General features: G+C 44.1%; 1 protein-coding gene across 1 annotated transcript in view; it reads left to right on the top strand.

Moving 5' to 3' along the window:
* The window catches only part of RP1 (RP1 axonemal microtubule associated), a 219,783-nt gene extending 204,288 nt beyond the window's left edge, over window positions 1-15,495 (top strand). Inside the window, exons 54-58 of the mRNA XM_056854917.1 lie at window positions 2,359-2,437; window positions 2,611-2,854; window positions 3,889-3,967; window positions 11,346-11,421; window positions 15,426-15,495. Coding sequence (XP_056710895.1) covers window positions 2,359-2,437; window positions 2,611-2,854; window positions 3,889-3,967; window positions 11,346-11,421; window positions 15,426-15,480 — 533 coding nt within the window. The 3' untranslated portion in view covers window positions 15,481-15,495. The remainder of the gene's footprint in view (window positions 1-2,358; window positions 2,438-2,610; window positions 2,855-3,888; window positions 3,968-11,345; window positions 11,422-15,425) is intronic.
* Window positions 15,496-15,962: the final 467 nt, after the last annotated feature.

Below are 15,962 nucleotides of genomic sequence, written 5' to 3'. Positions count from 1 at the left end.
ACAGAAGCCAGCTTTCTGCAATGATCAGTTCCTGGACTACAGAAACCAATCCTAAGAACCAATTTCTTGAGTTATTGAATCATTTCACTGCGTTATTAATATTGTGCAGTCTGTAGCCCCATGAAAGACTCCATATCAGTTCTACTGGCCTGCCTAGGTGCTTGGTAGATTTTCTGCAAGCACACAGGCACATACTTCTTCGGTTCTTTCTTGATTCCATCACTCTGTCTGGTTCCTAAAAGATGCAGTTGCAGTTCAGCAATAAAAACCTGCTTTAATGTTTCCAAGTACCTTTTAAGGCTGAATACAACCCTTTTGAGGAGGAAACTACACAAGTCCTTTTTGAAATTCACAACCTTTTCAAATTGGTCTGTAATGGAAATGATCAGCACACAATAATAATTACCAGATTAAGCTATAACTATAGCTAAGGCTTTGTTCCCCATATGTAATTGTAAAGGTCAAACTAGATGGTCAATAGGCCGCTGATTCCCCCTCTTGGACTTAAACCTTAATGTGGTGAGAGGGGCTGTGTTGTGTTGTGTCAGCAAAGCTGAGAGCAATATCATAAAGAGTTTAGACTCTGTCAAGAGGCTAAATTCCTAGCAGAGTGTTAGATACACCCATCCCCTTCAGGAATCAAAGGCTACATCACTAGAAGAGAACAGACCATTCCAATGGTGATGGGGGCATCGAGGAGCTGTGGGAAGATTTGAATTGGGTTGTAGAAGCAGTGTAAGAGTGTGTCAGTTAACCATGTGATTTCTCCATATCTTGCTTGTTTGTTTGTTTGTTTATTATTGGATTTCTATTCCACCCCTCCCCGGCCAAGGCCAGGCTTGGGGCAGCTCACGACATTATAATAACAATCATAGTACAATTCAATTTTAAAACAATATATAATAGTACATAATAATGTTTCATCTCTAATAAAATCAACAATCTAAATCCCCCATGAACATACACATACATACACAGCTGCAATTTACCCTTTGAGAGAAGACACAGCAGTATCTATATGGTACATGTAAACTTTCCTCTGCAAGGCAGATAGTAGCTATGGGTTAGAAGAATTTAGACTAGGAAAATAGTATGGGAGAGAAGCTGTAAACATCTTTTCTTCAGTGCTACTCCCCCACCCAGTTCAGATCCTTCTGTGGCTGCTTTGCACTTTGAAAGAAATAGCAAAGAGTACCAGCTGTTGGATCTCTGCAAACGGTTGCTCCACCGTAACCAGCGACCCAAAGGGCTTCTTACTATCTCTGATAGCTATCAGAGATAGTAAGAAGCCCTTTGGGTCGCTGGTCAGAAACTGAGGTCTTTTGTACCGTATATGAACTACTACGTGAATCAAATATGAATTTAAGGATTTGCAACTGAAGAAGCTGCCACGAAACAATCACGAGATCCAGAAGTGTCGTTTTGTTTTTTGTACCATTCTTTGGAGTTATGGTGGAGCAACCGTTTGCAGAACTTACCTTATTTTTTGTTTCCTTGGAACGACGGTGGATTAACCGCTATTTGAGATTTACTTTATCTGGACTATTACGGTGAAGGAACCGGTATTATTTTCTTCCCTTCAGCACGGACTTTATTACAGGGGCTTGAGTTTTGTTCATCATATTTGCATTATCACCTTAAGGCCATGTTCAGTGCTTGATTTTTGCCTTGTTGATTTGTGCTTGAATATTACTAAATAGTTTCTATTTCTAATTATATTGAGCTGTGGTGCTGTTTTTTACTCTCAACCTCCAGATACTAGCTGGGGATCTGCTATTACAACTGATCTCTAGCTGATAGAAATCAGTTCACATGGAGAAAATGGCTGCTTTGGCGATTGGACTCTTTGGCACTCCCCTCCCCAAACCCCACCCTCCTCAGGCTCCTTCCCAAAAACCTCCCGCCAGTGGCGAAGAGGGACCTGGCAACCCTTCTGATGAGCCCAGTGCCTTTCAAGCTTGCAAACCCAACACTATTCCTACCAAGTACACAGTCCAGTCTACCAACTAACAGGACAAAATCTCTTCATTTAAATCTAACCAGCCCCCTTGAAATCAATAGGATGAAATACCCTCAACCTGAAATCACAAAGGGGTTCTGGTTGATCATATAATATCTTCTCAGTGCTTTAAATGTACAAATATGGAGTGAGACTGTTTTCCAGTACGGTATGCCTGCGATCTTAAATGGTGATGAGATTGATTATAATGGGTAGACTAGTGATGCTGAAATGTTCTATGGCTCCCCTATAATAAGAGTGATGCTGGTGACAATTTATTGGTATAATTAATGGTAGTACCACATTCTAACAATTAATTTAAAGCTAAGCATTTTCATACCATCTTGCTTGATTTGTAGCCTGCGAACTGGGTATTAGAGCATTACACTTGAAGGAAGCTCCAAAAGAAGAGCCAGTCTATATATTTGAAGTGAATGAGTGAGTATGATATAAAAACAACATGAATCTCCCAATGTCTTAATGTGTTGCATAGCATGGTAGCCAATAGACATACCAGGATTTAGGATCTTTCTGTCGCGTTCAACTGGATTTATTATTCCTTAGTGAGTGCCATATTGAGTTCTGAATATCACTATATGGCTTGATTTTAGAACATTCCTTTTGGATGCCAGTAAACCTGAGATAAGAAGAGAAATCCGCCTCTCTTCGATTACCAAGGATGAAGGTGGAGTAGAAAATCTAGAAGAATATATTATTAAAGTGTACACAGGTGACAAGAGAGGAGCAGGAACCGATGCCAATGTGCATATAATCCTGTTTGGAGACAAGGATTCATCTCAGTTAATTCAGCTCAATAAATCACTTGATCATCGAGATCCCTTTGAAAGAGGAAAGGTAAACTGTACAATGTCCATATATATGTACTGCTATCATGTCATATTTTTCATCCCTAAGGATGCAGAGCTTGGTAAATACTATAAGTACTTTCCTCCGCCTGATGGTACTGATGGCCAGATTTGAGGTCCTGGCTCATCGTCTGTTGGATTGTGAAAGCTAATAAATAGAAACGTTTAAAGAAAATCCACTAAACATTGTTCTTTGGGGGTTTCTTTACTAAACAATAACAATGCACATACTATGCTTCAGGAATACTGAAAGTGAACCTATATTTTGATATAGGCGCACACCAGTGTTAGTGGCCCCAGTGCCGGCGTGCAGGGCCGGGCACCGCTCCCCAACTGCTGCCTCCTCCCGCCGGCCTCTGGCTGCTGGCACAGGCTGCAGCAGTGAGCCGGGAGGCATGATGGCACCCCGGAAGGCATTCCCGGGGCGTGACGGCGCCGGCCAGGGGGCGGGGCCAACGTTAGTCGGCCTCCTGAGCCCTTTCGGCTTGGGGACGTCCCTTTCTCTTTTTACAAAGATACGCCAGCTTTTTGCTTTTTGCTGGCGTATCTCCCATGCAACCAGTTTCTGGCGCCAGGCAGAGGTTTTGGCTGTGCTGAAATCTCTTTAGGAGGCAACGGTGCTAGTTTGCCTCCAATGCCCGGCGCGGGCATTCCCTTCAGGAATGCGCTGTTAATCAGTTTGACAGCGCTGAATCAGATTACTTATTCAAAGGCAGGTTTATACTCAACTGAGTGGCAATCTGCAATATACTTGGGGGGGATGCTCTTGGGTGTTGAAACCAATACAAAAGCTGAAAACATTCTAACATAATTTAGAAAGCAGATCTTTCAGGTTTTAAGGAAAGAACCTTTCTGGTAACAACATTTTACCAAAACAATAACATTAACAATAATGCATTTCTCATGCTGCCATTTTTCTGCATACCTACATTTAAATCACTTCCAAAAGTAAGCCAAGCAAGCAAACTATTTTCAGGTTTTGAATTACTACATTTTGATAGCTGCTTCTTTTTTATTTTAAAGACTGACACTTTCAAAATTAAAACAAAGGATGTAGGAACCCTGCAGAAAATTGAAATTGGACATGATGGGAAAGGGATTGGTAAGTACATCAGTATATATGTATGTGCACATATGTGCTAATTCTGCTTTGGGTGGATAAAAATCCCCCAATAAATTTCAAAATGTCCTGAAGATCATGCAGATTTACAATCCTTCATACAGATGATATTCATTAAGGCTGTTTCTGTACCATTCACTTACAGCATATTATCCTGCGATCTGCGAGGTTTGGCTGCGAATTCAGAATTTCTGTTCACATTTCACCACCTTGCCCTTGTATATGTTCTACCTGAAAACGTTTTTCCCTGTCCATACTTTCTAGAAAAAAGGACAATGTTCCATGGGGGAGCATGGCATCATTTGAAATGTCGCAAATGCCCAAGATGCTCCCCCCTCTTCCCCTCCCCTTTTTTTGTTTTTGCACATGCACTCTAGTGTTGGTGTGAATGTGCATTGTGATTGGACTGGGTTCCTTTTTTGATTTGTTTCCTCCACTACTTTTGTGCACGTATTTGCTTGCGCTGCATTTTTTTCCAGTTTACACAAGCAGGGACCTCTTTTTTCCCTGCCGCCCCCCTCATAGGTATCAGCCGAGTCCCAAGCATAATGTACTTAAAGGAAATAAGATACCAGGGAAAAGGTAAACCAGGGCTCCGCACAAATCAATGGGGTTAGTCCAAAGCTCCAACATTCCTTCGGCAGTTGAAATGCAAAGCAAAAATATTACAAAACACAGAAAATTATTGGTGGAAGGAGAGGGGACGGGGGACGGGAGGAGACAGGCTATGTCATGGTTGTTGCCAATGGAGGGGTGGAGAAAGGAATAGGGTCTCCAACTTGTCCGCACCCCGGAGAAGGAAATACATCATCATATAAGCGTTCGTTGAAAACACGGAGATTAAACTCTTGGAAAATGTTTCCAAGACCAAATGGAGAAAAAATAATGCAGACACAAAAGATAAGACATTTCATTAAATGTTACAAATAATTAGTGCAGAAACGCAGCTCTCGAATATTTATTTATTTAATTTCAAAGTTGGAAGGATCCACCAGGGCCATCTAGTCCAATGCAGGAACTACAGCTATAAGTAGGTACCCAGTAGATACTTAACAAATCTTCAACAACAGAGAATCTACCATCTTATGAGGGAGACTGTTCCAGTGTTGAACACACCTCTCTGTCTTGAAGTTTTCCCTCAAATTTAGGCGAAACCTCCTTTGCTGATCCAGGGCTGAATGGGAGGGAATTCGGCCACGCTACCGTTAAAAGTAATAAACTTCTTGATTGGCAATTCATTACAACCCATCTTTATTAAACAACAATTTACATAACAGTTAGAGATAGAAATGATAATTGGAATGTAATCGGCCACAACTTGGAATTGGCAACAGCTGCGACCCCAATGTATGATGTGTCAGGTGCCCAGGCCGACCCCAATGCGGCCTGATGCCAACCCCTCCCACAGCGGTCCCGTTGTGAGCAACCGGAATGGCGGACCCAGAAGACACCAGGACGATCGCCACTGGGTGTTTTGCCCACCACTTGGGGAGAGGCAAACCACCTGCCCTTCCTCTCCCCAAAACCCCGTATTGGGATTCCCAAAGTTAGGAAAGCGACCCCTCCAGTTCGCTTTTCCTACCGAACTGACACATCCCCATGCCTAACCACCAAAAAGCTGCGCTGGGCCCCTTTTACTCACAGGCCAGTGCAGCTTCCGCCACATCTCACAGCTGAAGCCAATTCATCAGGTCTCCTCGAATGTTCTGGAGCCAAAGATCCATGCCCCAGCTGGTGAGGTGCACGCCATCCCAACGGTATAATTCTGCCATGCGGAAAGAAATGTCCCATTGACATTATTACCGTTCCGCCCAGTCGGATCACCACTCTACCAATTGCGTTGGTGACCTTTCTCCTTGCCACATCTATACGCTTGACGTTGCAGGCACCTCTCCAAGACCTCCTTTCCAGCAGATCCGACCAACAGATTACCATGCCCGGACAAGCTGCTGACAAGGCTGCCAAGTCCCGGCAGCCTTCCTTTGTAAGGTCTTTTCCCCATGTGCTGCACAGATCGTTCTCCCCCAATTGGAGAACCAAACCGTGAGGGGCCTCGTGCTCCTTCAACAGCTGCCACATCACTGGCATTAACGAATGCCATCGGATGCCCCATTGACCCAGCCAACAAATCCGGACAGCTCGCTCCAGGCCCAAATGCCATCCCCATCCAGCCGCCGTGGCATACCTTCCATTCCAAAAAACGATGCTGTGGCCCACAATCCACACCGTTCGACAATGTCCTGAAACTCATAAGCACAATTAAAAGAAAACCTGGTCAGGCCAGACATAAGTTTTGTATGCCGCTGAAAGCCACCAACCAATGGCTTGTATCCATTCCATTGCCAGACCGGCCCCGGCTGCCAGGGTGGCTGCTCCTATGCGAAAGGAGTGTCCCCATATTCCAATGCAGGGAACCCCAACCTATCAGTTGTGGCTCAGAACACACTGACGAACTGGAATCTCGTCAATGGCATACTGTCTGCATGGATAAACAAATATCCGTCGCCTCTCGGGCGGACTTTTAAAAACTGCGCCAATGCCCTGCGTGGGCATGGCCCTGTTGTGCCTGTGGCATGTAGCTGAAACGATGCCCCTTTACCGTCCTGGTCCGTTTTGGACCATCTTATCACCAGCGTTAATGACGTAGAGGAAATGCAAGCATCCCTCAGTCTCAGTGCCCTCCCGGACCCGTCATGCCGGGATTGGGCTACTAGTTCTCTGACCCTGAGAGCCCCAAAGAAAGCGATGGTCAATGCTGCCTTGAACAAAACGGCCTCGTAAGGTGACCTGCATTTCCAGGGGAGACAAGAGTTAATCCTGGCAAGCATGGCAAAAGTAACAGGCCTCCTGCCATCTCTGGTGGCCGGTGTGCTTCGCTGCCAGCCCTTCATGGCTCTCCTCGCCCGGAAAGACCCGCATGGGTCAGGGAACCCGTGGGCTTTGGAAAAGATATAGCTGCCATGTGAACTCCAATGGTATAGCCTGCTAACCATTTGTCGAATGACTTGTCTGCTACCCTAAGCTTGTCCCTCTTTTTATCCTTATGTGTGGACCTGGATCTGCGCCCTTCCTCTACCTCAGGTTTGCTAAGGCCGAGTACGTCTATATAGTACCCGTTGAGGATATCTTCCCTCAACCTTCTGGGCAGGTGGATCCCGGGGGGGGGGATCTTCCTCATCCTGAAACATGGGAGGGAGGAAGAAACCCCTGTCTAGTTGTGGGGGCTCCCACGCATCACTTGCCTCACCTTCCCCCTGTCTTTTTGCCTGGCGACGCCTGCGCCTGAGGGACCAAGCCGGTAAACCTTGAACTGAGGCTGCTGCTAGCCAGTAATCCTCCCCATTGCTTTGAGAGGAATCGCTAGAGGAAAATGTCTCACCATCAGAGGTCGAAGAATCGGACGCAGCCGTCCTAGCCCTTCCGGCCACCCTCTTCCTGCCTTTCTTTTTGGCAGGTTGGCCCTTGCGCTTAGCCCAGTGAAGCTCCTCACTGGAATCTGGTGAGCTGGAAGAAGAGGGTCCCCTCTTCCTCTTTCTGGGGGTGTCTGGCCGGTCTCTAGATGTCCCACTGCCACTGGGGCTGGGGGCATCTTCATTCTCTGACTGCTGAGCATTAAGCCTGCTCACGGTGTTCGATAGCTTCTCTACAGCATATGAGAGGTCCCGAAGGGTGGCCGTACGTGGCTTACCCCTAGGACCAGTAGTGGTAGCTGGGGCCAAGACTGAGGCTGAGGCCATTTGAGACCTCCCGCCCAAGCGGGCAGCACTACCCATTCTGGGTGCAACGCAGGTGCCAGTGGAAGCCCGCCCCGCAGTCTTCGTGGGTGTTTTAGAATGGCTACAACCATCTACAGTGGTGCTTATACTGGTGGACCTGGTGATAGCCCTTACCTGGGATGGGCTGGCAGAGCGACTGGATGTAGGAAGGCTTGCCCAGGACCGCCTGGCTGCCCCGGCCCTTCCCCTAGTACGAGGGGTGGGCTTGCTGGCATTAGAGGTGCTTTTCCGTTTAGGAGACATACTGAATCCTGTTCACTATTGTGCGATGGGCCCGTTCACCTACTGTATTATTTGATCACTAATATATATATGCTTGCCTGAACTCGGCTTGCTTCTGCAATATACGTTCTCTACCACTGGCTGGGTTGCTGTCTTTCAATGTGTTTCAACACCAATGGAGACAGCCTTGCGTAACCTGAGGGCTGAACTGATGACCCTTCCAACAGGAGGGCCAGAACAATAAACCGCCTCCTGTTGCGAGGAAGCTATGCGCGGTGGGGTGGGATTTGGCTGATTCGGCCAGAAAGCTGGCTCCCAAAAAGCAGTATTTGTATTGCCTTTGAAGTGCAGTGGCAATGGCTGCCCGGCCACCCTTCTCTGCAACCCGAAATATGTCCCCCTTGCTCTCCGACTTCTATCTATTCTTGTCCACTCCCTTTCTTTCTATCTGTGCTTGTCCACTCGGCAAAGTACCTCTCTCTCACTTGTCCGCTCTCTTGTACTGCCTCTCTTGCTTGTCCGCTCTCTCTCACACTCAGACCGCTCGCTCTCTAGTCCTCCACTCCTTCCGTCTTCAAAAACAAAGACGGAGTGAGCTGGAGGCGAGTGCGCCTCCTGTTATATACTGTCAGGGGGTTGCCCCACCCCCTCCAAACTCCCGCCCACGGCCCCAGGCTCCAGCCAATGGGAGGCTGTTGCCAGGGAAACCAGGACCGGCATGAGTCGACAAGTGCACGCAAATGCACATGTCGGCCGGCTGGCCATTTTATCTCCCGGCTCCCAGTGCTCTGGCCCCTCTCTCTTGCCGCGGGCAGCAAACATGGCTCTCGTTGAGGCGGGAACCAGAGCTTGTTGTAGTTTATATCCATTAATCTGAGTCCTGTCATCCAACACAACTGAAAATATATCCTTCCCATCCTCTACATGGTATCCCTTTAGGAATTGGAAGGGGGCAATCATATTACCTTGCAAGCATCTCTTCTCCAATGTAGATTTCCAACTCCTTCAACCTCTCCTCATAGGACATGGTCTCCAGACCCCTTAACAGCTTTGTCGCCCTACGCTGGATTCTCATAATAACATGAGAATCAACAATTAGAGTTTACATGATTGCTAAGAGTATGATTTCCCCATGTGAAATCTAATGTGGTACAGCCCCCCCCCCATAGCATCTTGGGGGCATTTTGGTCTTCAGTAGGAGAGGAGAGGTGAGAGTCACATTCCATGGACAGAAATTTGCTGTTTCAATAAACTTAGAATTTGATTGGAGTGCTGTCTTCTGAAATGTGTTGCCTGTTACATTGATTTTTATGTAACATAAATGCATGCCAAAAGTTAAATTCGTGAATAAGGAAACTTTATTTAATTGGTGTATAAATCTGATGCTGAAGGAAACTTTATTTAATTGGTATATAAATCTGATGCTGAGACACACTGAAGTTATGCATTTTAATTTATACAGATCTAAGTAAATGCATTCAAGGAGAAATTTGTTTTCCTGGGTTTACTAAGAGAATTGATTTTCCTTAAAAAAATTGCCTGTTTTACTTATACAGTTCAAGAGTTGCTGTATTGTTTTAGCAGAAAAAGAAAATTCATTTAGCAGCATACTATTGTCCTATTAGTTAACATTTTAAATTGGATGAAAAGAGAAAAATCAAAATTTGCATTATTTCCATAATGCCTAGTTCTTTGCTTCATTTAACTTACTAACTGTTCAATCCAGTTTTGGCAAAAACAGAAGTAATCACAAGTTTGCACTGTATTTCACCCCCCCCCCCCGCCCCCAATAACTTTCAAGAAACTTAAAGCAAACTTGGGGACAGAATCACTTTTCGCAACTATCAGTTTATTCAATAATTGGCTTCAACAGAATTAATTCTATTCAGATTTCCATCATTTACAGGTAAATATCAGTATTTACCATGACAGTGAGAAAGTGGCTCAGTGGTAGAGCCTCTGCTTGGCATGCAGAAGGTCCCAGGTTTAATCCCCAGTTTATCCAAGCTAAAAGGATCAGGCAGTAGGTGATGTAAAAGACCTCTACCTGATACCCTGGAGAGCTGCTGCCAGTCTGAGCAGACAATACTGAGTTTGATGGATCAGCGGTCTGATTCATTGTAATGCAGCTTCATGTGTTCAAATGCTCAAAACCGTGAAGAAATAAATCGTTTTTCGGGCATTTTAATTAATCTATTATGATTTCTCTGAAACTCTTGCAGATACTTTAACACATTTATTTCATTCCAAGAATCAGTGCCAATAAACATTCATTATAGTCAAAGAATATGTTTTATTTCCCTACGTAAATTTCAACTGAGGAGGTGTCATTTGAAATAGCAGGGATTTATTTGTGCATGCATACCAGACCAATGCTTGAATTAAGCAGCAGGTTGCGCACCTACCCAAAAAACAGTTGTATTGATGGATAAGCACCAAGCCTGTTGTGCCAGTCTGCCACTTGAGGTATCTACCCACTGTCACAGTTGTCTACAACTCAGTACCGTGGCCATCCATTTCATTCAACAAGCTGGAATGCTTACCTGCAAGCAGACCTACTATCAAGTGAAAACAAACCCACCTTGCCATTGTTTCCTCATTACCAATGCAACCTTCATCAGAGTTAAGGTAAAAGGTAAAGGTCCCCTGTGCAAGCACCGGGTCATTCCTGACCCATGGGGTGACATCACATCCCGACGTTTACTAGGCAGACTTTGTTTACGGGGTGGTTTGCCAGTGCCTTCCCCAGCCACCTTCCCTTTACCCCCAGCAAGCTGGGTACTCATCAGAGTTACACCCTTCTAAATCCATTGTGAGCTTAGAAGGCTATAGGTCTGTGAGTCTCTAACCTTGCTTTTTTAATGATAAATGGTGATAATGAGTGAAATTACCGTAGATCTTTTCTCCAATGAGTGTGCCAAAGATTTTCTTTTGATTATTGACCAATTTGAGATGGTAAATGTCATCCTTTCCTTGTAAATGATGAAAATAAAAATAAATAGCATCATTTATTAAAAGCACTTGATAGGCCTTGAGCTATAACAATAACAGTGCAATCCTAGGAACTGCAGCAGCCTCCACAGAGGTTTCCCTACACTGGCGCCTGTGCCCGTTTGCACAGTGCAAGTGGCACAAACACCAGTGTGGGGAAGTCACACTGGCTTCTAAGCGCATCCCCCCCTCAGGATTGCACAGTTTGTTTCAAATTTTTTAGCAGTACCACTTTGCTCCAAAAATTTTAACAATGTTCAATAAACATTAATACTTGCTGACTGCTTGAGACTTAATACGGAGTACTATCCTTTAATGTTCTTTGTACTCAAAGGTATACACATTTGCTCACATTTGCTCTTTCTTAACAGGAAGTGGCTGGTTTCTGGAAAAATTAGAAATCACAGATGTGTCTACAAGTGAACAGTACTGCTTCAGTTGCAATAGGTTTGTTTCCCAGTTTTTAAATTAGATATTTTAAATGATTTTTACTATATGCCTATATATTGTTAACCTTTTAAAGAATTTAATATTGGGCACTTAAGCATGGGAGTTTTACCTGAGGTTTGTTGCTAGCTGGACCCACACTTTTCTGTTGGGAGTCTATTCACCAGCAGTTTCCAAGCTCAAATCAGGAAGTATTTGAATCCCCACCCCTTGAAATGCTGCTTTGTAATTGCCTGTAATGAGAGAAAAGTCCCCCCCCCAAAAAAAACAATTGCCACATAAAAAGCATTTTAAGAGCATTTTAAGAACAAAAAATTGAGCTATTTGAAAGGAACGGGGGAGGGGATCAAAGCCTCATTTTTAAAAGCCTTCTGCTCAGAAAGAACTCTGAGGAAGCAGGAAGCATGTGAATCCCCACCCCTTGACATGCTGCTTTGTAATTGGCTGTCTGCTTGCTGTGAGCGAAACCAAGCTTCTGTGTCCCACACTTTGCCTTTTGTATGGGGATTTCAAGCGGGCTGAGCTCAGGGGAGCGGGAAGAATCAGGTTAACAGAGGAACTGGAGGAGAAACTCATGCATATCTCCAAGGAACAACTGAGACAGACAGGGAGGGGTGTGTGAATGTGAGTGAAAGTAAAAAGGTAAAGGTCCCTTGTGCAAGCACCAGGTCATTCCTGACCCATGGGGTGATGTCAAATCCTGACGTTTCCTAGGCAGACTTTGTTTACAGGGTGGTTTGCTAGTGCCTTCCCCAGTCATCTTCCCTTTACCCCCAGCAAGCTGGGTACTCATCTTAGTGACCTTGGAAGGATGGAAGGCTGAGTCAACCTTGACTAAAGGCTATAACAGACACTGGAATTTCTCTTCATATGTAATTTGACCCTAAGAGCAATTACAAGGATCCCAGTAGGGATCAGAGACAAGTTACTGAGAAAGGAGGATGTCTAGTTCTTTCCCCCAAATGAAGCTTGTTATGTCACTTTGTACCAGTCACTCTCTCAGCCTAACCTATCCCACAGGGTTGTTATGAAGATAAAATGGAGAAAGAGACCAATGTTGTAAGCCACTTTGAGTCTCCATGGGAGAGAAAATCTGTTGCACTGTAATTAGAGCACAACAGTAGACAGTTGAATTGGTGGTGCTTTTGTCCCCTTTCCAAAGGTAAGGCACATCCTGGAAAAAGAGAGGAATTTCATTAAGATACTGAACTCTAGTGTGCCTTCACCTCAGCATATGAACAAATGGAGGAGCCTAATGGCTCTTAGTACTTTCAGTCAACTCCAGTGGAGACCTGGTCACCAGCACGTCACATATAGGGATGAGGTAGCCAAGTTACCTGGCCTACTTTATCATACAGTGTAATGGGACATATTGTTGTAAGCATATAAGATGTAAGCATAAATCCGAGGTATTTAGCAGCCATGCTGTTTACAAAGAATCATAGAGTTGGAAGGGGCCATACAGGCCATCTAGTCCAACCTGTTGCTCAGTACAGGATCAGCCTAGAGTATCCCTGACAAGTGAATGTTCTTTCTGTGCCTCCTGGACAGATACAAAAGGTTATGTACTTAACTAGCACATACAGAATTGCCTTTATGGTGGTATTGCAAACACACACTTGCATCCATACCACTAATTCCTGTGTAAGGACCTCCCCCACTCATTTGGCTCTTATAGTTTTAAGGACTGTAAATTTTCCGTAACAGAGTAACAAATGTTATTATGGGCAGAAGAACGGTGTTTTGTTTGGTTTTGTTGATGCATCATATGTATAAGTATTAAAAGGCAAACAAGATGCTTGAACCCGACACTAATTTTCTGAAACAAAGTTATATTAAGTAAATAATATTTTAATTATTCTGAGAGGCTGGATTGTTGTATTTTGGTGGGTGTTCATGAAATTCTACTTGAACACAATTTGGCCCTAGTTAGTGGTAAACCTTCAACAAATCTACAGTTCTGCATACTTCTATACTTTTGCCACCTGTACTCCCAAACAATAGCTACTAGACGGCTTCTGTTTCTGATTCGAGCCCTATATGAAAGAACCACAATACGGGTAAGATGTAACCATCAAGGGCAGCTAACTGATCCCATTGTAACAAGGAAGGGGGTCAAACAGGGCTGCATACTAGCGCCATTATTGTTCAATTTTTACATCAACGATATGGCAGCATATTTAAACAAGCAAGAGCTGCACCCCCCAAAACTGGTGGATAGGCACATTCCCCTGCTACTATATGCAGACGATGCCGTTCTTCTTTCTAGAACATCTATTGGCATCAGGAGGGCATTGCGCCTGCTTGCGATCTATTGCACTGACAATCAACTAGAGGTTAATTACTCAAAAACTAAAGTAATGGTCTTTGCCAATAAACCAAAACTGCACTCCTGGAGTCTGAATGGGATAAAGATAGAGCAGGTACACTGCTATAAATACCTGGGTGTGGTCTTTCAGGCAACAGGATTAAGGAATTCTCACATAGCCCATGTCTCCGCCAATGCCCAAAAAAGTGCCGCAGCTATATTAAAATTTTTCTGGACAAAGGGAGGACGCTCGGTAACAGCTGCTGTTAAGTTATATAAAGCCAAAACCCTTTCCCAAATGTTATATGGGGGGCCGCTTATTAACACAGCAAATTACTCCAGGTTGGAGAAAATCCAATCCAAATTCCTGAGGGCTGTACTACAAGTCCCTCCCAGTGTATCTAATGCTGCAATTCGAATGGAGACAGGGGAAGTAACGATTGAAGCAAGGATGTGGATTGTCTCGATCTCCTATTGGCTCAAAATAGCTTCACGTCCCAAAGGACTTGGTAACTTAATTTTATATGACACTTTTGTTTCCCCCTGGTTGAAAAATCTGATGAAAAAACTAGGCTACTATGGTCTCTCACAATATCTGCTCCTATCAATGGACTATCCACAGGCCAGAGCCCTGATCAGGCAAAGAGTTCTGGACGTGGAAAGGCAGCATGACCTAAGTAGAATCAAAAACATGTGCTACAACTGCAGCACTCTTACCAACGTGGTCCCGATGTCTTACCTTTCCCACTTAGATAGGCCAGAATACAGGAGGGCTTTCACCCTGATGCGTTGTAACGCACTCCCTTCAGCCGTCTTGGAAGGGAGATACAAAAAGATACCATATGCAGGACGATTATGCCCCTGCTCTGATGGGAGTACTGAGACCCTCGAGCACATTGTGTTTGAATGCAAAATCTACAACAAGATACGAGAAGCCATTCTTTCTGTATTATCGGACCTCCCAGGGCGATCCAGAGCCTTTAGTCTTTCTAACATGCTCTCAGACAAAGATATGGAGATAACTTTTAAAGTGGCCAAATTTGGGTGGCAAGCAATGAGGACCAGGCGTGCATGGGTCGAACTTAATGGTTGAACAATTTTATATTTATATTTTTACTAATTCCAAACATGTAATATTTTTAATTAAGCGCTTAACGGCTTTTATGAGTGAGAGATTGTAAGATGTTATAGGGGCTCACACTTGATGCACTTTTATATGTGTTATGTTATGTATGTATATCTGGTATGTTTTTATGCTGGTCTTGGACCGTATTAAACTCTCTCTGTACTCTGTACTTTGTAAACAATAACTACTAGTAATTGCTGAAGATTCCAATTTACAGTTGCTTGGATCAAGGGGGGAAGGGCCATGGCTCATTGGTAGAGCATCTGCTTGGCGTGCAGAAGGTCCCAGGTTCAATCCCTGGCATCTCCAGTTAAAGGGACTAGGCAAGTAGGTGATGTGAAAGACCTCTGCCTGAGATCTTGGAGAGCTGCTGCCAGTCTGAGTAGACAATACTGACTTTAATGGACCCAGGGTCTGATTCAGTATATGGCAGCTTCATGTGTTCAAGTCATATTCAGTGCTCTGGCTTCCCAGTATCAATAGACATAGTAACAGGCATCTATTCATGGTGATTTAGGTTTTTTGCACTTCCTAGTCTAACAATTTTTTAAACCATGTTTTCTTCAAAAGGTGGCTGGCTGAAGATGAAGGTGATGGACACACTGTAGTGCAGCTTTATGTGTAATATTTTTCTGGGAATTCCATTTAAGATGCTTCTAGACTCAAGTGGTTTGTTTATATTTCCTACTTGTGAGAGAACTGTAATTATCTCGTGAACAAATATCAAAACAATGTATCGCATTTAAAAATTCGAGTGAACATTTAAGGATCTTGAATACCTTTTTACAAATGCAAAATAAAACAGAATGAGTGTTGCAATATGGCTTTGTGAGCTTGTCTTTTCACAATATTTTGGATTAGAAGGAACTTTTCTAAAAAAAGAAAGAAAAAGAAATTTGTGACTGAATTTTTTCAAAGGTAGATTTCTCTCTTGTGAACTGATACAAGCACCTTTGCACTGCTGAGCAGTCATGTAGCTGCCGCATTGGGAATTTATGTTTTTGACAGCTATGAACACCTCCCTGTGACCACATGCCATGTGTATTCTGCTGCTATAGATGTAGCTATTTTGCCCCTGCCTTCCCCACCTCCAGCCAAAACCTGAAC

This window comes from Euleptes europaea, chromosome 8 (genome assembly GCF_029931775.1).
Source record: "Euleptes europaea isolate rEulEur1 chromosome 8, rEulEur1.hap1, whole genome shotgun sequence".
Lineage (NCBI taxonomy): Eukaryota > Metazoa > Chordata > Lepidosauria > Squamata > Sphaerodactylidae > Euleptes > Euleptes europaea.
Note: the sequence above shows the minus strand (reverse complement) of the source record. Positions and strands in the feature narration are given on the sequence as shown.